At 44.9% G+C, this 22931-nt stretch overlaps 1 protein-coding gene across 1 annotated transcript; it reads left to right on the top strand.

Moving 5' to 3' along the window:
• Positions 1-2184: 2184 nt before the first annotated feature.
• rps16 (ribosomal protein S16) lies at positions 2185-13175 on the top strand. The gene is made up of 6 exons (XM_056276201.1): positions 2185-2280; positions 2370-2421; positions 10475-10576; positions 10992-11088; positions 11214-11261; positions 12992-13175. Exons 2-6 carry the CDS (start codon positions 2374-2376, stop codon positions 13135-13137), a joined length of 441 nt encoding a protein of 146 aa, XP_056132176.1. The 5' UTR covers positions 2185-2280; positions 2370-2373; the 3' UTR covers positions 13138-13175.
• The last annotated feature ends 9756 nt before the right edge of the window (positions 13176-22931 follow it).

Genomic DNA, 22931 nt, shown 5'->3' with positions numbered 1-22931 from the left:
TCTCAAACCTAGTGACAAAAGCTCCAATTCCTTCACAGTTAACAAGTGCAACTCGGTACTTCTATTGCCATGACACCATCTCCAGCAACCTCCCCGGTCCCCATGATCATTATCAGTCCCAAATCCCTTACCAAAACCACCCACAACTTCTGCCTCACCATTGACAACTCCACTCGGTCTCCCTCCTCACACATCCGTAACCTTGCAATCATTTTCAACAGCAACATCTCCTTTGAACACCACGTCAATCAAATCGCCAGAACTGCCTTTTTCCACCTAAAAATCATAGCTTTCCTCTGCCCATCATCCTCTGCTGCTGAAACCTTGATCCACGCCTTCATCACATCCAAAGCTGACTACTGCAACAGCATTCCCTACGGCTCATCAGCCAAAGTCCTAAACAAACTCCAGTACATCCAGAACTCTGCTGCCCGCCTGCTCACCCACTCCCACTCCCACTCTCGTGACCACATCACCCCTGTCCTCCAGAACCTCCACTGGCTCCCTGTCCCACAACAGATCCAATTCACAGTCCTTCTCCTCACTCAAAAAGCCTTCATAACCAGGCTCCCTCCTACCTCTCCGACCTTCTCCACTACCATACCCCTCCCTGCATCCTTCACTCCTCTGATGCCAACCTCCTGTCTCCACCACACAGGACCACTGGACCTGAGGCAACAGAGTCTTCTCCATAGCTGCCCCCTCCCTCTGGAACTCCCTGCCCAAACACACCAGAGACTGCACCGATCTGTTCACGTTCAAATCATTAATCAAAACCCACCTCTTCAGAACTGCTTTTAATGTGTGATTAATGTGGTGTGTGTAATGCTTTTATTGTTTGATTGATGCTGTGTGTTTTATGGTTTTGGTGTGTTGCTTTTAAGTTTAATATATGTAAAGCATCTTTGAGTGTTTTAAAAAGCACCGTACAAATAAAATGTATTATTCATTATTATGGTATTATATTATTAGTCTTTCATTACATTATACTATTATATTATTGTAATATATATACTATATACTATTCAATGCTCACTATACTATTTACTATATTATAATACTATTATACTACTTTTTATACTGCATATACTATAAACTATTAATCTTATATTCCTATCATAATATATTCATAAATATAATAAAATGTAGTATAGGCTATTAATAATAATAATAATATGCTATGCTGCTGTACTAAACTGTATATTGTACTACTATTACAGCTCACTTTATACTATATTACACTTATATTCTGTACTGTTTATACTGTTCTATATTTTTACTGTTTTTTTCTTCTTTTTTTACCACATCATGTAAATATGTTATACAATTTACCCTCTGGGAATCCATAAAGGCTATCTTATTTGATCTTCTAATGGTTTTTGTCTGTAATTTTCTGTCTTGGAGTATATCTGTATCCTTTCAGTGCTACAAAAATACAGAAAACAGACTGACTGCCATCGTCTTACTATTTGGTTTGTATTTGCCGATTTTGTTCCATTTTTTTCAAATGATGGTCAATTAAAGTACATAAAGATACACTATTTCAAATTGTTTTCTTCAGTATTTCAACGCTAATAAGTTGTGTTCTGACTTGGAGCACAAGAAAAGCTAAAATGATGGGGACGTAGACAGAAAAAGCAATTTCCACAATGTAAAAAAAACTTTCTGCACATTTCATGTACATTAAATTTATGATATATAGGGACGTCTCCACAAGTATGAACCAAGGAAAATAAGCCGAACCCATGCTTGGCAAACGTGAGTTTTTACAATTCCTTATGACAGTGAATTATTGTCCACTATGTGAGTGATTCGGTTCATGTAAATCTAACTCCTCTCTTGAGCATCAAGCAGCGACTATAGCGTAACTATGGAGATTCTCAATAACTGGAGACAACACTTTTTTGTACTCCACGTAGATCATAGAACCTTAAATATAAAAACTACTCGTTGAAATCGGTTGAGAAATGTAAACGTTATAGCGCTTTTTATCCAGAAAAACCGCAGCTCCCACTTTTACTTGTTTTTGTTTACAGGTCAAGTCCACGACGGACGTGAACGTAGCGAAACAACGGACCGAAGCGGCCAATGCGGCGGCGTTTGTGGTTCCAACCATTCATGGGTGCTGCCTGTCAACACAGCAAATGTAAAATGGAGGTTGAACCGAAGCGACAGTCGTAAAATTTGCCAGAAATCGCGTCAAAATGTCGTGCTACAGTCCCTGATGTTCGGCGTTTGAAACCCCGTCGGCCTCTCCGTACGGCACCCTAGCTGAAGACGGTATGTTCTGCAGTGTGAACCACTAAAATGTAAAAATTTAGTGTTTCACGCTTGTTTTTAATGTAACTGTTGTGTGTTGTACGTTTCAGAAACATGCCGGCTAAAGGTCCTCTACAGTCTGTCCAGGTTTTTGGACGTAAAGTAAGTAAATATTTAAGACTTTTTTCCACATGTGGTGCGCATGTACCTCTACTTCGCTAGCAGTTAGGCAGGTATAATATAAATAGCTAACGCTGCCCCAATTATTTCTTTAGCGAACTGTCGGTGCCATGCAATTCTCTGCAGAGTGTGTTATTCGCGACTTATATAATTGAAGGCGTGAGACGTTGTTATCCCGGCTACCCTTAGTTTTAATGTAAAATCTCACCCGAGTTTACTACAGTAAGGAATGGAAAGGCTTGGTGCTATTGCTTCGGGCCGGCCTTGCTCGTTGTACTTGCTAGCCTAGCTGATCTGATCTTCTCATCGTTGGTAAAGCATTTGTGTCAGACAATTAATCAATAGATTGTGCTGCCAATGTTTGGCGTGAAGAAACACTTTGTCATCACCCCGCAACAATAATACGCTAAAATCTCACCCGAGTTTACTACAGTAAGGAATAGAAAGGCTGGTGCTATTGCTTCGGGCCGGCCTTGCTCGTTGTTCTTGCTAGCCTAGCTGATCTGATCTTCTCATCGTTGGTAAGGCATTTGTGTCAGCCAATTAATCAATAGATTGTGTTCCCAATGTTTGGCTTGAAGAAATAGTTTGTCATCACCCCGCAACAGATACGCTAAACGCAGTGGTTCTCGATTTTGTCCTTTGGTACCACCGACACTACTGCATTTCTTCTCTGTAAGGGAGTTCATGTCATTCACATGTTAATCCAGCTCCAAAACTTTCACACTAGAGGCTGGAAGAACCGTACAAATAAGAGAATGTACTGAACTACTTGGCAGAAGAGAAAACCAGCAGCACCGGTGTAGGGATGCAACTATTATAGATTTTGATAGGACGATTATAGTTTGAGGAGAAATCACGGTTTCACGATCATTATGCATTGATTCACAAAATGCGGATGTATAAAACCACGAGCTTTTTTTCATTAGAGGATTTATTTTATTTTCCCCACATTTCTTTGTTGGTCTTTATGCATGCTCAATAATCCAGGTAAAAAAATCAAAGAACGTTGACCCAGTTCATCTGGATACAACGTTTATTGACAGGTTTCATCACTCATCTGAGATGCGTTAATTGACATACATATGCGTGATGAAACATATCAGCCAATAAACGTATTCAAATGAACTGATTCAACTTAAATTGAATTTCCTTTTTGGCTTGTTTTTAACAGTTGTTGCTTTTCGAAACAGAAATAATACAGTAACAGTGAAAATGACAATGAGAGTAAATGACTAGAAACTAAGTCCATACCTCTGGAATTAAATATAAGATGCATATTAGCTATGTATTGACCCTTTGCACGTGACGTCACGTCCCACTCGCAGGGACTATGAACGCCATGACGGACAGCAGGAAGTGATAGACCGGGAAATTCAAAAGCGAACAACAAAACAAACAAAATATTGCGACGGATGAGTAGCTATTATAGTTTAAATTTAAGTGATGGCTGCCAATAGTCAGAGTAATGTTGTGGAGTTGTCCTGTGAAGTGAGTCACCTTGTTGGACGGCACAAAGAGCGATATGTGGAGAAGCTAGCGATAGCAGGGTTAGCTACCGACCCGTACCTTCTTCCCACCGATGTGTTCACGGGTCTAGCAAAATCGTCCAGTCTGCCCGAGTTCAATCCACACGATCTGTACCACTATGTTACCAACGGAGTGTCCCCATACACAGGTGCTGACCTAAAAGCATACAAAAGTCTGGATGCTTACCAGTTCTTTGTAGCTGTTTGGGTTACAGAATCGCGGTGCTACGCTCACAGCAGGGGGCTGTACCTCATAATGGCAAAGGTAAAACATAGCTAGCCAGCTGTGTATGTTTTTAACCTGTTTCCCCTAGGATGCCATCAAAACTCAAATCGACTGTAACCAAAAGCAGCTCATACTTTCCTTGCCATTTCATAGTAGGTTACACAGTCTTGCCATCTAGCTAGCATTTGGGTCATTCCATAGAAAGTGTCCACAACATTCAAAAGGGGACAAGGAGGCATAATAAAACTGTCAGTAATGTTTTCAGTGTCTGAAGCCACTGATTCAAGTGTACTGGTTAGCATGAAGCAAAATACAATTAGATAATAAATATACAATTTGTATATTTTTGGCTGTTTTTGTTAAATTACAATAATTTTCTCATGTCCACTCTGACCATTTCTCACATTCATGTAAGGTAACACTTAAAAAAATTTCACTTTTATTGTTCTTATGAGCAAAAATACTTCCCTCTTCATATGAAATGTGTTAATTCAATTAAAAAATGTACAATTTTTTATTATTATTGCTCATAAGAACAATAAAAGTTAAGTGTTACCTTACATTAATGTGAGAAATGGTCAGAGTGGACATGAGAAAATGATTGTAATTTAACAAAAACAGCTGAAAATATACAAATTGTATATTTATTATGTAATTGTGTTTTGCTTCATGCTAACCAGTACACTTGAATCAGTGGCTTCAGACACTGAAAACATTACTGACAGTTTTATTATGCCTCTTTGTCCCCTGTGAATGTTGTGGACTCAAACTTAATACTTTCTATGGAATGACCCAAATGCTAGCTAGATGGCAAGACTGTGTAACCTACTATGAAATGGCAAGGAAAGTATGAGCTGCTTTTGGTTACAGTCGATTTGAGTTTTGATGGCATCCTAGGGGAAATGGGTTAAAACATACACAGCTGGCTAGCTATGTCTTACCTTTGCCATTATGAGGTACATCCCCTGCTGTGAGCGTAGCACCGCGATTCTGTAACCCAACCAGCTACAAAGAACTGGTAAGCATCCAGACTTTTGTATGCTTTTAGGTCAGCACCTGTGTATAGGGACACTCCGTTGGTAACATAGTGGTACAGATCGTGTGGATTGAACTCGGGCAGACTGGACGATTTTACTAGATCCGTGAACACATCGGTAGGAAGAAGGTACGGGTCGGTAGCTAACCCTGCTATCGCTAGCTTCTCCACATATCGCTCTTTGTGCCATCCTACAAGGTGACTCACTTCATAGGACAACTCCACAACATTACTCTGACTATTGGTAGCCATCACTTAAATTTAAACTATAATAGCTACTCATCCGTCGCAATATTTTGTTTGTTTTTGTTGTTTGCTTTTGAATTTCCCGGTCTATCACTTACTGCCATCCGTCATGGCGCAGTCTCCCTCGTCACGCGATAACTGTGACATGTCTGCAAAGGGTGAATTAACAAAACAATGAGTCAAATGCTGCAGAGCCTCTGCATCAGGGCCCTTTTCACAAATTACACAACTATTTACAGTCCTTTCAATTAATATTATGGTGCAGAAATGTGAGCATGTTCACATTTTCCGTGCCCAGTCTTGACTGCTGAGCCACCATTGATGTAGTAGCCCCTTTAAAACACAAATGTCACTCTCGTGACAGCATGTGCCACAGCATTGTAAGCTGGTGCTCCACTGATGTAACTTCGTTTTTGATCCGTCTGCAGGTTGCGCTCGCTGGCAATTATATTTTCCTCATTGTGCAACTGTGTTCATAGAACAAGCATGAAACCGTCCCAACCCACGGCGCACCTGTGCTGCATTTGTAGGAGGAGCATGTCCTACTAAACGCCCCTCTCAGATTGCCAGTGAGTGAGTGACCACAATTTGCGATGCATAGCCAATGGTGGCAGTCGTGCACACCGTGGAAAAATAATCTACCATATTGTCCCTTTTTTGAGAGTGAGAACAGAAACGTTCAATGTAGCTCGGCCTTTACTGTTACAAAACCATGACATTTTAAAGCAGGGTCAGTAGTGAAATCGGTTAATTGCTGCATCCCCACACTGGTGCTATCTGAGAACTGGATTGAGTACCGCTGCTTTAATGGCTGTGTGACAAGCTCTAATTATCATGGCATGATGGATTTGCAGACCACAATGTATCACTCAATGTCAGGTTATATTTTGTACTTACCTCACTTAAATTTCATTTCCTCTCTAATTGAGAGGGATAGGGCTGTCCTGAATACCCTTTTTTGGGCTTTGGATATTTGGCATCAAGTATTCGAATTGGATAGCTTGACAAACTACTAGCTGTAAGTCACATCTTATGAAGTTGCATTGGGCGTAGAAGGGCCAAGAGCTAGCATGCTACGTTCACGTGGACACTGGATGTCATTATTGTGGATGAGAGCAGGACGGTAAAATCGGACGACACCGGCAAATTATGCCAACAGCGGCAGATGGCACTGCTGACCAAAGTTAAAATGGGTAACTTTTTTTATTTTTACACAAAGTAAAACACAATGTTAATTGTGTGTGTAATTGAATATAATTATAGAAAACGAACACAAAAAATTTTGTCAAATATCCATCCATCCATTATCCGAACTGCTTATCCTGCTCTCAGGGTCGCGGGGATGCTGGAGCCTATCCCAGCAGTCATTAGCAGCAGGCGGGCAGACCCCCTGGACACAGGCCGCCAGACCATCACACAGGGCCGACATACACACACACACACACACACACACACATTCATACCTAGAGACAATTTAGTATGGCCAATTCACCGATTCGGCCGATTCAAAATTAGGGTGGTGATATGATACAACTGAAAGTGTTCACTATCTATAATTGTATCCCGTAAGTCATTGATTTGATTCAATACCAGATAGTTGACATAATTTTGTAAAATATAATTTAAACAAATACATCACCGTAGCAACCCATCATCCAGTTCTACACTGCTCAAAAAAATAAAGGGAACATATAAGCAATGCAATGTAGCTCCAAGTCAATCACACTTTTGAGATATCAACCTGTCCAGTTAGGAAGCAACACTGACTTGTGAATCAATTTCACCTGTTGGTAAATTGTCTAATTTCCACCAGGTGGAAATTAGACAATTTGCAAGACAACCCCTATAAAAGGAATGGATTTGCAGGTGGTGGCCACAGACCATTTGCCTGTCCTCATCTTTTCTGGCCGATCTTTGGTTAGTTTTTCATTTTGCTAGTGCCCTCACCACTAGAGGTGGCATGAGGCGGTATCTGCAACCTACAGAAGTTGCTCAGGTAGTGCAGCTCATCCAGGATGGCACATCAATGCGTGCTATGGCAAGAAGATTTGATGTGTCTCCCAGCACAGTGTCCAGAGCATGGAGGAGGTACCAGGAGACGTGGAGGGGGCCGCAGGAGGACAACAACCCCGCAGCAGGACCGCTATCTGGTCCTTTGTGCAAGGAGGAACAGGAGGAGCACTGCCGGAGCCCTACAAAACGACCTTCAACAGGCCACTAATGTGCAGGTTTCTGCTCAAACAGTGAGAAACAGAATGCATGAGGATGGTATGAGGGCCCGACGTCCACAATTGGGGCCTGTGCTCACAGCCCAACACCGTGCAGCCCGATTGACCTTTGCCAGAGAACATCTTGGTTGGCAGATTCGCCATTGGCGCCCTGTGCTCTTCACAGATGAGAGCAGGTTCACACTGAACACATGTGACAGACGTGAGAGAGTCTGGAGACGCTGTGGAGAACGTTCTGCTGCCTGCAACATCCTCCAGCATGACCGGTTTGGCGGTGGGTCAGTGATGGTCTGGGGAGGCATATCCTTGGAGGGCCGCACAGACCTCTACGTGCTAGCCAGAGGTACCATGACTGCCATTAGGTACCGGGATGAGATCCTCAGACCCATTGTCAGACCATATGCTGGTGCAGTGGGCCCTGGGTTCCTGCTCATGCATGACAATGCTCGTCCTCATGTGGCCAGAGTGTGTCAGCAGTTCCTGTATGTCGAGGGCATTGATGCTATGGACTGGCCTGCACGTTCCCCAGACCTGAATCCAATCGAGCACCTCTGGGACATCATGTCTCGTACCATCCGCCAACGCGATGTCGCACCACAGACTGTCCAGGAGTTGACCAATGCCCTGATACAGGTCTGGGAGGAGATCCCTCAGGAGACCATCCGTCGTCTCATCAGGAGCATGCCCAGACGTTGTAGGGAGTGCATACAGGCAAGTGGAGGCCACACACACTACTGAGCCTCATTTTGAATCGTCTTGAAGAATTTCCACAGAAGTTGGATCAGCCTATGTTCTCATTTTCCACTTTGATTTTGAGTATGATTCTGAATCCAGACCTTAATGGGCTAATGATTTTGATTTCCATTGATCATTCTTAGGTTATTTTGCTCTAAACACATTCCTCTGTCTAATAAATAAAGATTTTCAGCTGAAATATTTCATTCATCGAGGTCTACATTACCGTTCAAAAGTTTGGGATCACCCAAACAATTTTGTGTTTTCCATGAAAAGTCACACTTATTCACCACCATATGTTGTGAAATGAATAGAAAATAGAGTCAAGACATTGACAAGGTTAGAAATAATGATTTGTATTTGAAATAAGATTTTTTTTACATCAAACTTTGCTTTCGTCAAAGAATCCTCCATTTGCAGCAATTACAGCATTGCAGACCTTTGGCATTCTAGCTGTTAATTTGTTGAGGTAATCTGGAGAAATTGCACCCCACGCTTTCAGAAGCAGCTCCCACAAGTTGGATTGGTTGGATGGGCACTTCTTGCGTACCATACGGTCAAGCTGCTCCCACAACAGCTCAATGGGGTTCAGATCTGGTGACTGCGCTGGCCACTCCATTACCGATAGAATACCAGCTGCCTGCTTCTGCTCTAAATAGTTCTTGCACAATTTGGAGGTGTGTTTAGGGTCATTGTCCTGTTGTAGGATGAAATTGGCTCCAATCAAGCGCTGTCCACTGGGTATGGCATGGCGTTGCAAAATGGAGTGATAGCCTTCCTTATTCAGAATCCCTTTTACCCTGTACAAATCTCCCACCTTACCAGCACCAAAGCAACCCCAGACCATCACATTACCTCCACCATGCTTAACAGATGGCGTCAGGCATTCTTCCAGCATCTTTTCAATTGTTCTGCGTCTCACAAACGTTCTTCTTTGTGATCCAAACACCTCAAACTTGGATTCATCCGTCCACAACACTTTTTTCCAGTCTTCCTCTGTCCAATGTCTGTGTTCTTTTGCCCATCTTAATCTTTTTCTTTTATTGGTCAGTCTCAGATATGGCTTTTTCTTTGCCACTCTGCCCTGAAGCCCAGAATCCCGCAGCCGCCTCTTCACTGTAGATGTTGACACTGGTGTTTTGCGGGTACTACTTAATGAAGATGCCAGTTGGGGACCTGTGAGGCGTCTGTTTTTCAAACTAGAGACTCTAATGTACTTATCTTCTTGCTCAGTTGTGCAACGCGGCCTCCCACTTCTTTTTCTACTCTGGTTAGAGCCTGTTTGTGCTGTCCTCTGAAGGGAGTAGTACACACCGGTGTAGGAAATCTTCAATTTCTTAGCAATTTCTCGCATGGAATAGCCTTCATTTCTAAGAACAAGAATAGACTGTCGAGTTTCAGATGAAAGTTCTCTTTTTCTGGCCATTTTGAGCGTTTAATTGACCCCACAAATGTGATGCTCCAGAAACTCAATCTGCTCAAAGGAAGGTCAGTTTTGTAGCTTCTGTAACGAGCTAAACTGTTTTCAGATGTGTGAACATGATTGCACAAGGGTTTTCTAATCATCAATTAGCCTTCTGAGCTAATGAGCAAACACATTGTACCATTAGAACACTGGAGTGATAGTTGCTTGAAATGGGCCTCTATACACCTATGTAGATATTGCACCAAAAACCAGACATTTGCAGCTAGAATAGTCATTTACCACATTAGCAATGTATAGAGTTTATTTCTTTAAAGTTATGACTAGTTTAAAGTTATCTTCATTGAAAAGTACAGTGCTTTTCCTTCAAAAATATGGACATTTCAATGTGATCCCAAACTTTTGAACGGTAGTGTATATTGTGTTTTTAGGTGTTCCCTTTATTTTTTTGAGCAGTGTATTTCTTGCCATCCTGCTGGCTCAATTCTATTCCACCCCCCCCCGTCTCCGGGGGGGGGGTGGAATACTGATTTTGGCGTTGATAAACCATGGCAATGATCGACAGGTTAGCCCTAGAGAAAAATATGACTATTATTATTTATCTCATTGCAGAAAACTGCCACAGCAGTTGCCCACTGCAAGAGGGGGAATGGCCTCATTAAGGTTAACGGCAGACCCCTGGAGATGGTGGAGCCTGCCACTCTCCAGTACAAGGTGAGTCCTTCATGGGGAACATATGGTTAGCATCTTGTTGTATTTGTTATAAGGTTTATACAACATCACACCCATAGGCTGTAATTTCTCTTAGTTTGGTAGTCCATCATTAAAATGTTGGTTTAGCTGGTCATGGCTTATAGAATGTGGCAGTGTCTCATAATGTTGCTGACAACGGTAAAAATCAATTCAGGACCACTAGTGGCTCATAATGATAAAGTGTAGCCTGGCGTATTACAATTTTGAGAATCTTGTTTCAGCATTTCCATTTGGTGTTAGTTTTGAAGGCTTTATTTGCTTCTCCAAAATTAGGATGGTGTTATGATACAACTGAAAGTGCTCAGTATCTATAATTGTATCCAGTAAGTCACTGATTTGACTCAATATCAAATGGTTGACATTTTTTGTTTTCTAGCTTCTAGAGCCAGTGCTTCTGCTGGGTAAGGAGCGTTTTGCTGGAGTTGACATCAGAGTCAGAGTGAAGGGTGGTGGACACGTTGCACAGATCTATGGTAAGAAAAAAAAACTTATTTTCATCATTTTCTACATGTTCATGTGTCAGCAGAGTTAAATTTAAGTCTTGAAATCATTTTTGACTGTCGCCGTTCAATTTTCACATTGCTTGCGTATCTTGCAGCTATCCGTCAGGCCATTTCCAAAGCCCTGGTTGCATACTACCAGAAATGTAAGTATCACTATTTTGAAATTCATCTCTCATTTCCTCCTTTAAATCTGCAAAACTCTGTACCTCTTGAGAACATTACTCAAGTTCCACTGGTAAATTTGGCATACAGGTAATTCCAACAAGCCCCCAAATTCCGATTTTTCTACCTGCTTATTATTGCTTCCTTAATTTTCCCTGCTGATGTAACGTAAGGAACGTACTTCCCTTGGAAGTGGTATCTGTTGATCTGTATGGGGCCTGTCCAAATTACATTACCAAAGAACATGTTTTTATTAGGTTTAACTGAAATGAATGGTAAACATTTTTCCCTGCTGATGTAACATAAGGAATGTACTTCCTGTTGGGAATTGGTATCTGTTGATCTGTTTGGGACTTGTCCAAATTACATAACTACAGATCATGTTTTTATCCGGTTTACTGAAATGAATGGTAAAACATGTTAATTACAGTGGTCTTTGACCCCAGCACCCAGAGACTTGTGCAATGTGAAAGTCATCAGTGCTTTCAGCCCCCTCCGCATAGCCAAACAAAACATGTTGAACCTGGGTTGTATCTGCTGGTAAAGGTCTCTACGGGTTTGCTGTGTCAAATCTGCTTGCTGGCCACAACGATTTTGTCTCATCTGATTAATTATGACCTGTCTTCTTCCAAATCTGGCTGCTGTGCTGATTTGGGTCATTTTTTCTGGGAACGTCATATGTGACAGTACCCATTTAAATTAGCATCTACAAAAGCATCCATGATGTGGACTGATAGTTCCTGATTTATGAAGTACATTTCATCATACAACTAAACACAAATGTTGCCACCCTGGATGTGGGATGTTGATCATTTTTTTCCCCACATTTCAGTCACTGTTCGACTATGTCTTGCATGTTAGCATGGTAACTTATCATAGAGTATTGGCTGATCCAGTAGCAGTGGATGGTTCAGCAAATGATTTTTGTAGTTCAACACATTTTCAGTACTGGACAGTTTTTTTATTCGTTTAAAAGCTACAGTGAACAGATGCACCAGCTACTGCGTCATAACACTATAAACATTATTCTGGCTTTTTAAGGCTGCCAGAAAGTACGTACCCAACTGCTGGCAAATTTTCATCCTCGAGCTAGGTTGTCTTTACCTCTGAGCTGCCAAAGTTGGCTTTCTTCTGTTATCTGTATTAACAACCTCCCTCCCAGCTAAAGTGCCTGTCACTATAACCTATTATAGACCCATAGGCGCCCCACTAGATTTTGGTTTTCTCTTCGTTGGTGTATCGTTGTACATGTCAAAATTGCCTGCTATAGAAATGGCTCCAAACTTATTATACAACCATATGGACAGCTATCTCCTAATTTATAGATGCTAGGATTTAAAGTTTTCTTCTTTCTTTTTTTTTTTACCTGTGCTGTTGGCAGGCTTGGCATACAACACAGGGAATTTGTGTCCTGACAGTCGGTTAATCTGCAAGTGTCTGACTTGGGGCTGTTACAACTTGTTTTTAAAATCTTTTGCCATTCTGACCTAAATTATACCATTCCTTTTTATTAAATACCTATCAATCATACTTTTGAATCAGCATTTTTACTCTGAAATTCATTGGTTTACGTGATAAGAGAAACGTGAAATCTCCCGATAGAGCATTTCCAATCAACGAGTGTGTGCGGTGCACACAGATGTGCAGTGATATATTTCCAGAATGTCACATTAACAAGAGGTTAATGGATATCCTGATGTTTGTCTTGCAGATGTTGATGAGGCCTCAAAGAAGGAGATCAAGGACATCCTGATTCAGTATGACAGGACCCTGTTGGTCGCTGATCCTCGTCGCTGTGAGTCCAAGAAGTTCGGTGGACCTGGAGCTCGTGCCCGCTACCAAAAATCATACCGTTAATGGCTCTGTACATTTTCATAATAAATTTGGGGAATCAACTAATGTGTGTGTTCATTTTCTTAAATTAATTTAGCTGGCATACACAGCATAAATGTTTTGTTTGACTTTGAATGACTTATAAAATTCAATTAGTGTACAGAAATTTGCATCTTGCTTTAAGTGCAGCGGCACAACTCAAGTCATGTTTCTGACTCATGGTAATTTAATAACTTGACATCACATGATGAATTGGGACAGCAAGCCTCACATCACTCAGGAATGATGCATACTATATTCTAAAGTACATCCTAACAGACAAAACTCAGACTAGTGTTTTAACAATTCCAACAGTTAACTAACTGGCTGCCAGATGCAGTTTCATCCCACTTTGAGTCCGACTCCCTGCTTGGGTGTGTAAGTAAGCTTTGGGGAGCAAAAGCACTTTTACATAAGTGTATATCAACTATGAACATGTACTTATGAGGTCGTCAGTAGGTTGGGGGTGTTGGTAATGAGGCTATCGTTGAAGCAGGGTTCATTATTGCTGCACGTTCCTGAAGCCACAGATGTTTGACCACAGCTAGGCATGTGCGTTTGACAGCCACTGCTGGTCTGGCTTTGTACATATGAACCATATTAGAGGGTAAATTGTTATGATCAAATGCAAGAACGTTGGATGTTTGACTCCTTTTCAGGATCACTGTGCTTCCTATTCCAGCACTCTGGGCTGAGCACAGGGATACACGCTTAACGGTTTATCTCAGGGTCAACATAAGACTGCACAAGTTACACACAAATATTTATATAAACACACCTGTTTTGGGGAAAAACCGGGGAACCCATGAAAACGTGGGTCAGTTTCCATTGCTCAGATGCACCCTTCATCCAGCAGAGGGCGCCATAACACCGGCGATCAGACCTAAGGAATAATTTGCCTTTACGTCCCTGTCACATGGTCTCAATATAGTCCTCTCAGAGAGCAAGAAAACACTATTGTAAAAAAGAAAGAAATATAAGAAGATAGTGCAATTTCGAATAACACAGTATAAGATACCAAGGCTAAACCTGCATTGCACTCTAGAGTCTGCAAGAGACCATTGAGCTGTTGCCTTTTTGAGCTGTAAACTTCCACATAGACAGTTCTGGTCAACATTATTGGCACCCCTGATTTTTTTTGTATATCATGTACAATATCTTCAGAAATAACTTGCATTTTCAACTTTCGTAGAGTGATTTCAAAGAATAAACATAAAATATGACCTGGATGTCATTAAAGGCACCATTGCCTAATATTTGGTTGCACAACTTTTTTCAACAATCCCAGCCTCCATAGTCCATACATTTATTGTAGCCATCTATGAGCTTCTTGCACTTGTCTACTGGTAGTTTCTCCCACTCCTCCACTGCAATTTGTTCAAGCTCTTCAATGTTTACAAGATCTCCCCCCCCATGGCAGATTTCAGCTCTCTCCAAAGATTTTTAATTGGATCGAGATCAGGACTCACTGGTGGCCAGTTCAAATCAGTCCAACTTTTCCTTTTCAACCATTCTTTTGTACTTCTGGATGTGTGCTTTGGGTCCTTGTCCTGCTGGAGGACCCACGATCTTCGACCCAGACCTAGTTTCTGTACACTGTACATTTTGCTCTTGGTCGTCCTCTGATTTCATGATTCCTCTAATACATTCAAGGCCTCCGGCACCAGAGGCAACAATCAGCCCCACAACACGACGGATCCTTCACCATGTTTATCTGATCTGTAGGTAGGCTCTTCCTTTTCTTATTTGCTTCATGTCATCACCTATAAACATATCGCTGGTCTGCATTGCCAAAGAGCTCTACTTTGGTTTCATCTGTCCATAGAACATTTTCCCAGAAGATTTTGGTTTGTTTAGGTAGGTTTTGGTGAAGATCAGTTGGGCCTTTATGTTTTTCCTCCAGCAGTGGGGACCTCCTTGACCTTCTCCCATAAATCCCTTCTGGGTTCAGTGCGTGGTGTACGGTACAGGTTGAAACCATCACTCCAGATTGTTCCAGGTCAGCCTTAAGGTCTTTAGATGTTTTAGCTGGTGTGTTTATTCCACAGTTCACACCAACCTTTGAAGACTTCAGTCATTGATTTTCCTCTTTCCACCACATCTTGGGAGGTTCTTGAGCGTTCCATGAGTAGCAAACTTCTTGATAATGTTACAATCTGTGGAAACAGGGATGCTGAGGTGTTTGGAGATGATGGTCTTGTCCTCTTAAGAGTTCTGTGTTCAGTGATAACAGCATTTCTGATGCTCTCAGACAGATCTCGTCTTCACAATGGTGGAAAAGAAACGGAATAAAAGTGGCTTCTTTAAGCATTTAAGCCCTAACCTAATTCTTTTTTTCCCCAAGCCGATTTGAATTCCTCAAATGCGTGCCAATAATTGTGCCTTAGCAATGTTTCCTTCTTTATAATTTTCCCCCCTATTACTTTTAAAAGTGGTCATTGTTTTATCCTGTGCAGTTCTGTATCAAACACACGAGTGCATATAGACCAAAGCTGTTTCACTACACACTGAAGGAACCACATCGGCCTCTCCTAGGGCTCGTTATCATCCCATGATTTGCTCTTCCTCACCGTAGTTTTACATCCAACCTACGATAAAACTGCACCATTCTTACCTCAATGCGCTCTCTCTCTCTCTCTCTCTCTCTCTCTCTCTCTCTCTCTCTCTCTCTCTCTCTCTCTCTCCCCCCCCCTCCCTCCCCTCTGTCTCGTCTGTGGGCAGCCGGCGGCGGTGGTTCTCACTGGACAAGCACCCGGGGGGATCCAGCCTGTTTACAACACTCCAATAATCAACCCAGCAGGATGCCCACACCCCACTGCTACTGCTGTTTACCACTGTTTATGTTCAGCCCCCGTCTCTCATCTCACCTATCTATCTACTCATCTATCTATGTATCTATCTATCCATCCCTCTATCGATCTATCTATCTATCTATCCACCCACCCATTTATCTATCATCTATCCATCCCTCTATTTATCTACTCAGCAATCCATCTATCTATCTATCTACCTATCTATCTATCTATCTATCTATCTATCCATCTATCTATCTATCTATCTATCTATCTATCTATCTATCTATCTATCTATCTACCCACCCATTTATCTATCCATCCCCATTTATCTACTCAGCCATCTATCTATCTATCTATCTATCCACCCACCCACCCATTTATCTATCATTTATTTATCTATCTATCCATTTAGCCATCCATCTATCAGTAACAATATATAATAATTCATTATTAATAGTAATAGCGCCTTACAAATAGGTAAGAACTATTAAGTGCATTAAAGTATGGAGAAGGAAACCGTTAAGATCCATTAAACAACATTACACAGTGAAACAGTGGACTGAACAAAATAAAGTAAAACTGCAAATAGAACAGTCAGTTAGAAATCAAGCGGTGTGTAACTAAGTAAAGGTAACATGTAATGCTCTGCAGGTACGGCTGACACACGTTGCTCAGCAGTACGGAGGACAACATTCACAACAACCTTTACAGTGGTGGGAACACGTTCCGAGGGGGGGGGGGGCTTTTTCATCATTTTTTAAAACATATCACAATCCTCCTGAAATCACAAAAAGTTATAAAGCGTGTAGTTTAGTACGTTCCTAAGATGTGTGTGACTGAGCTGATGATCATTCCGAGCAGGCGATGAGTGAAACTGTGAGGGAGGCTGTTGGAGCTACAGTCCAGAACAAGGCCGCCCAGTTTGAACCAGTCTCACACGGGCTTCTCATGGGAACTAAGATCCATTTGTTTACCTCCGTCTGTACCTCTGCAGTTGCATTGGGAAAGTACTGCCTCTCTTCACTTGAGGTGTTGAATACATCCATTATTTAAGGAATGTGATAGCTCCGAGTGTTGAAATGGCTGAAAAGCACACGCTCGCATGAGGGAAGCCAAAGGTGTCGGCCTTACTTATTTGCCCGAACTAGACATAATACAATTCAAGGAGGTGTCTAAACGATGCCGTTCGGTGTGCAAGGTTTGCTCGTTTTACGGCCGAGCGGACACACACGCTCGCCCTAGCACCTGCCCTTCCTCCATTAACACCTCCGTCTCTCCATCGTCTGCATCACACAAACACTGAGGTGTCGGGTCAGGATGCATTTTGTCATCACTTGCACTATGCTGCCCCATACTGCACTCTCATGAGCAGACTCACACACACTGACCATGAGCATGTGAGTGAATACACATACACACACACACACACACACACACACACACACACACACACACACACACACACACACACACACACACACACACACACACACACACACACACACACACACACACACACACACACACACTCGTTGGGCTCATGCACCGCCTTCATTCTTCCACATCAGCATCACATCCAGAGAGACAGAGACAGACAGAGAGAGATACAGACAGAGAGAGAGAGAGAGAGACACAGAGAGAGAGAGATACAGACAGAGAGAGATACAGACAGACAGGCAGACAGACAGATACGAGAGAGAAATACAGACAGAGCGCGAGCGCTAGAGAGACAGACATACACAGACAGACACAGACAGACAGACAGACACGCAGAGACAGGCAGACAGAGAGATAGAGAGACAGACAGACAGACGGAGCGATGGAGAGACGGACAGAGAGAAAGAGACAGACAGACAGACAGACAGACAGACAGACAGACAGACAGACAGACAGACAGAGAGAGAGAAAGAAAGAGAGACAGACAGACAGAGACAAAGAGGAAAGATAATTGATGCATATTGACTGCAAGTGGCCCTCCTCCACCCTCCCAGTGCAGTTCGACCCCTCGCTGGGCCTCGTTGCTCAGGGTGAGTAAACAACAATTGGCCGAGGACGTGGGCAGGGCAGGATCACAGGACAGTAGCGTTCAGCAACAAATGCCGGCTTCACTGGAGAGGAAATGAAGCCTGGCCAAGTAACACGCCACTGTTTGGGCCGAGGAGTGATAATGAGGAGCCAGCTGCCCATCTATCGGACTGTCAACGAGCGTTCGCCTCCCCGAACACTCGCTGACTCTGTGTGTGTGTGTGTGTGTGTGTGTGTAGCCCATCCAAAGGCCTAAGAAAGGACGAGACAGACAGACAGAGGTCAGCCAGGTGTGTGTGTGTGTGTGTGTGTGTGTGTGTGTGTGTGTGTGTGTGTGTGTGTGTGTGTGTGTGTGTGTGTGTGTGTGTGAGGTTGGATTCCTCTATTGACCATAGTGGGACAGAGCGTTACCCCTCCCTCCCTCTCTTGTGTACGGTTTAAGGGGTAATTGACACAACATGGACATTTTACATTTACAGTCACTACAGCGCTTGCTCTACACAATGTGTAAAGTGTGCATGTGTAAGAATGTCCCTCACACATACATGGGGAGTGTGTGTGTGGGGGGGGGGGCGGGGGGGAGTGTGTCTGTGTGTGTGGGGAGGGGTTGGGGAAGTGTGTATGTGTGTGTGTGTGTGTGAGGTGGGGGTTGGGGGGGAGTGTGCGTGTGTGAGGTGGGGGTTGGGGGGAGTGTGTGTGTGAGGGGGGGTTGGGGGAGTGTGTGTGGGAGGGGGGTTGGGCTCTATATCAGATTGTAAACTACATGGATATGCTGACTGGGGACTGGATGTTTGCAGTTTTCACCAGTGCTCTTCTCCACAGCCAGTCACATACACACAACAGTTGAAATTCTCCTCAGCAGGGAAAAACCAAGAGAGAGAAAGAGAGAAGCCAGACAACACGCCAAGATACAGACACAAACATGTCTACACACCAACACACACACACAAACATGTCTACACACCAACACACACACACAAACATGTCTGCAGCTCTAACAACCCCCATCATCTGAAAGTACTGAACTACCCTACGGTCTGGCCGATTTTTCAGTCTTTCTCTTCCTCCAATCCACGTCTTGAAGTCTTTCCCTCACGCATCTGCGGGTGAGACGGGGGGGGGGGGCATGCAATTAGCAGATCTGTGTTTGCGTGTGTACGCGGGGCGGCTCGTGGAAACGCTGTCCCGAGCCCCGCGCTCTTCGGTGCCCGGTGTAACCGAGAAAGCAGATGTCAAATTCCTCCATCGAGTCGGATCGTACCGAGGATATTTTATGACCTCATCGCCGCGGACGGGATCAAATCTGTCTGCGGCGCCACCCGAGAGGCTGCAGACGCGCCATTTCGGAGGGTTTGTGTTACGGGGGAGGTTATTTAAACACAAATCAGCCGCGCAAAACGCTGCGCGACGAGAGCCGAGCGTCGATCCCGGCGTTTTCAAGCGACGCTGAAGTGTGCAGAGGTCTGGCCTGCATGCAGATGAAAACATACACGCATGTCTTTTGCTGTTTGTTGTGCACACACACACACACACACACACTCCATTCCCCCCCCCCCCCCCGCCTGGTCGTTAGAAAGCCCCCTTCAGACCGGCTGAGTGTGAGCAGAGAATATAAAGCGATGACTGACTCGCCTCATCTGTTTCGCTCCGCGCGAGAACAGAACAGGCCTCCCTCTCCTCTCGGCTTAGTCTGGGGTCTGAAAAGCGGCGAGGAGAGAAGGCTGGCCGTTATCGACCCGCCCGCGTTACTCACTCTCGCTCTCTCTCGCCAGCGAGCTGTTTCTGACTCACTCCCAAAGCATTTAAACCCGACGTGAACTCTGAAGAACGAACCCCGGCGCGCTCGCGCCACGTTGCGCCGTCTTCCAGCTCAGGCCCATGGTGGCAGCGTGGACCTGAACATGGCCGGCACACGGTGAACGCAGGGGTCATGAAGCCCCCCCCCCACCTTGACAGCAAGAGTCTTATACACCCGGAACCAAATCGGGGGTCAAGGGGTACCTCGCACCACCCTTCGACCTTTGAGCCCCTCTATTTCTTGTGCACCACCGGGGGGCTCTTATGGGACAACCTGCGAAGGACCTGCAGCAGTGACCCCCCCTCTCCCCCTTGTCTCAAGAGATGCGGACCCTCTCAGGGGTCAGTCCACTCAGCCAGGATCCGTTTTAGTCAAAACACACAAGAGATTAAAGTTCACACGGTAGTGCTTCACTTTTCAGTGCTGCACACACACACACACACACACACACACACACACACACACACACACACACACACACACACAGGGGTGGGGGTGGGGGGGGCTTATCAGAGGTCACAGGCGTTCAAAAAGCGGGATTCGGGAAAGCTCTGAAGCATCGAGATGAAGTTCGGCTCGTGTCGTTGCTAATCGTGACACCGTCAAGGACTCGAGCGGCGGCCTCAACGCCACATGCACCGACCGCGGTGGCACATAGGAGACACCTCATGTCATGTGACGGACACGTATTGAGGTTAGCTTGAACTGGGCGCCGTGTGTTTGTTGCCCGACCCCCCCCCTCGTTTTGCAGAAGCCCCCCCTTTCCCCCATCAGCATGTGTGCCTCTGCCTGTCAGGCCGCGGCGTGGTGCAGAAAAGGGGGACGTGGCTAATTAAATGGCCTGAAAGCTGTTGAAAGGGGCCGGACACCGCCAGCCGGAGAGGACTTGACACTCCTGCGTTCTTCTTTCGCTGAGGTAGTGCTTTACCACTGGGGATGGGTGGGTGGGGGTGAAGATGTGGGGGAGGCGGTGTTAAGCGTGACGGAGGTGCAGGGGGAGGCCCTGGTTACTGCACCCCCCCCGTCTGCCTCGCAGAGCCATCACAGGGCACGCAGGAGTTGAGGGAAGGAGATGGGGTGAGGTAGAGGAGAGGCAGGAGGCGTTGGGGTGGGGGTGGGGGCGTTGGGTGGAGGTTGGTGTGAAATTTAACTGCAATTCCAGACCCTCATTCCGTCTCTCATTGTCTTTTGTCTCTCTCTCTCTCTTTCTCTCGCTCCCTCTCTCTCACCGGGGACTTCATGAACACGACTCCTTGGCCAGCAGAGCACTTTCACCCTGACACTCTACCCTACACACACACACACACACACACACACACACACACACACACACACACACACACACACTCCTAGACACATTCCAGCAGAAAGGGATGGGAGCATGACAATCGGGAAACAACGGCTGTTAGTTACAGAAAATGGATTACGCCGTGGGCCGGGGGAGCGGAGCGGAGGAGAGGAAGTGGTGGGATTACGGCGGGGCTCGCGCAGAGAGAGCTGGGGCCACTTCCCCTCCCCAGTAAACTGTCCAGATTAACAAGGCCTCCGGGGACACCGACGAATCCCCCTCATCTCCGTCCCATCAAACCTCAGCAGCTCTCGATTTAAAAACGGTCCTAAATCAGGGCACGGCAGTTGTCAGCGGGGCATGGGGAGGTCAGGGAGCCCGGGGGACAGAGAACCATATCGGGGCAAGAGGGCACCCGCTTGGTGTCAAACCGCCTTATTGCAAATCCAGCGTATGCGACGTGCATTTAAAGGCGCATTCTGTAATGACACCCTGTTCAGATGCATGCAAAACATCTGCAGCTGTGAGGAGCTTGTTTGCATTATTAGTGTACATGGTGCAGAATGTTAAAGACACTTTGCATCTATGCAACATCTGCCAGAGGGGGCGTGAATATATCCAGAATGTATTTAGAGGGTCAAATACATTTTCAATGTTATTCGCTTGAATTACCATCCATGTATTATGCTGCCTTAATGGAGGGCTTTAAAGTCTGCATGCTTTCTTTCCTCCTTCTGCCTTTCTCGTGTAGATTTCTGAGAATCTTCTGTTTGGGAATGGCTGGTGGTCTTCTCCCCTGACCCCCCCCCCCCCCCCGGACACCTTATAATAACAGGCCTGCAGCCTCCCAGGTCAGTCAGCACTGCTCTGCAGAGGTGTCTTGATAAGGGCATCGTCTATGCCACCCCCCCGAACAACAACCGTCCCCCCCGTTCCGCTTCATCTCAGTCTAACCAGCCATTCTAGTTTAATTTATCTCCCTCCCTCCAGCCCCCTCAGGAGCAAATAGAGGCTCTTCACGTCTTCTCCTCCCACCTCCCTCTGGTCCAGTCCGGCTACCGTTCTGCTGATGTATTTCTTCTGACTCTGGCAGCACCTCGACCGCCGGATGGGCCACGGCTCCCCTTGGCCTCTCCTGTGATCACCGCAGGCCTTGGAAGACCCCTTCAGCAAAAACAGGAAGCGGTTCATGGCTCGGGTCGCGACCCCTCTCATTTCGCCCCATGCGTCAAGTGGAGCCCACCCCGGTGAAACAGGGGGAAAGTTTCCGGTCCCACCGCCAAGGTGTGGAGGGACGTCAGGGGGGAATTTGGGGGGGGGGGTCTTTCTCTCTACACATCTGTATATATACATGGGTGTGTGTGTTTGAGAGAGTTCACATCTGTGCAGCAGTAGCCATGTAATGTTATTACCCACGAGGCATAGAGGCACACCTAAACACAACTACAGCTGTGTCTGATATAGGCCTGCGTCCGCGGGGAGGAAGAAATAAAAACTACTGTTTGAGCTGCTATTGAACTAGGCCCACATCCAGAACACGACCGGACTAAAGGCCATGCACGGCTTCCTGGGCCAAACGCTGAGGCTCTCTGGCCGGCGTACGCCGCTGACATCATGGGAGCTGTGCTGAGGTCTGTGTAACGCTACGTCTGATTTTCCCTCTAATGCGGTGCTGGTAATAGAGGAATGTGTCCAGAGGGGAAGAAAAGAAAGGTGTGTGTGTGTGTGCGTATGTATGTATGTATGTGTGTATGTGTGTGTGTGTGTGTGTGTGTGTGTGTCTGTCCAAGCACAAGTGCATATTTGATGGATTGAAAGGAACAGAGAGAGAGCTGGAGACAGATTCACAAGGGAGAGAGAGAGGGACAGAGAG

Source organism: Lampris incognitus, chromosome 3 (genome assembly GCF_029633865.1).
Source record: "Lampris incognitus isolate fLamInc1 chromosome 3, fLamInc1.hap2, whole genome shotgun sequence".
In the NCBI taxonomy this organism is placed as follows: Eukaryota; Metazoa; Chordata; class Actinopteri; order Lampriformes; family Lampridae; genus Lampris; species Lampris incognitus.
The sequence above is the reverse complement of the archived record's forward strand: the minus strand, read 5'-3'. Positions and strand labels throughout refer to the sequence as shown.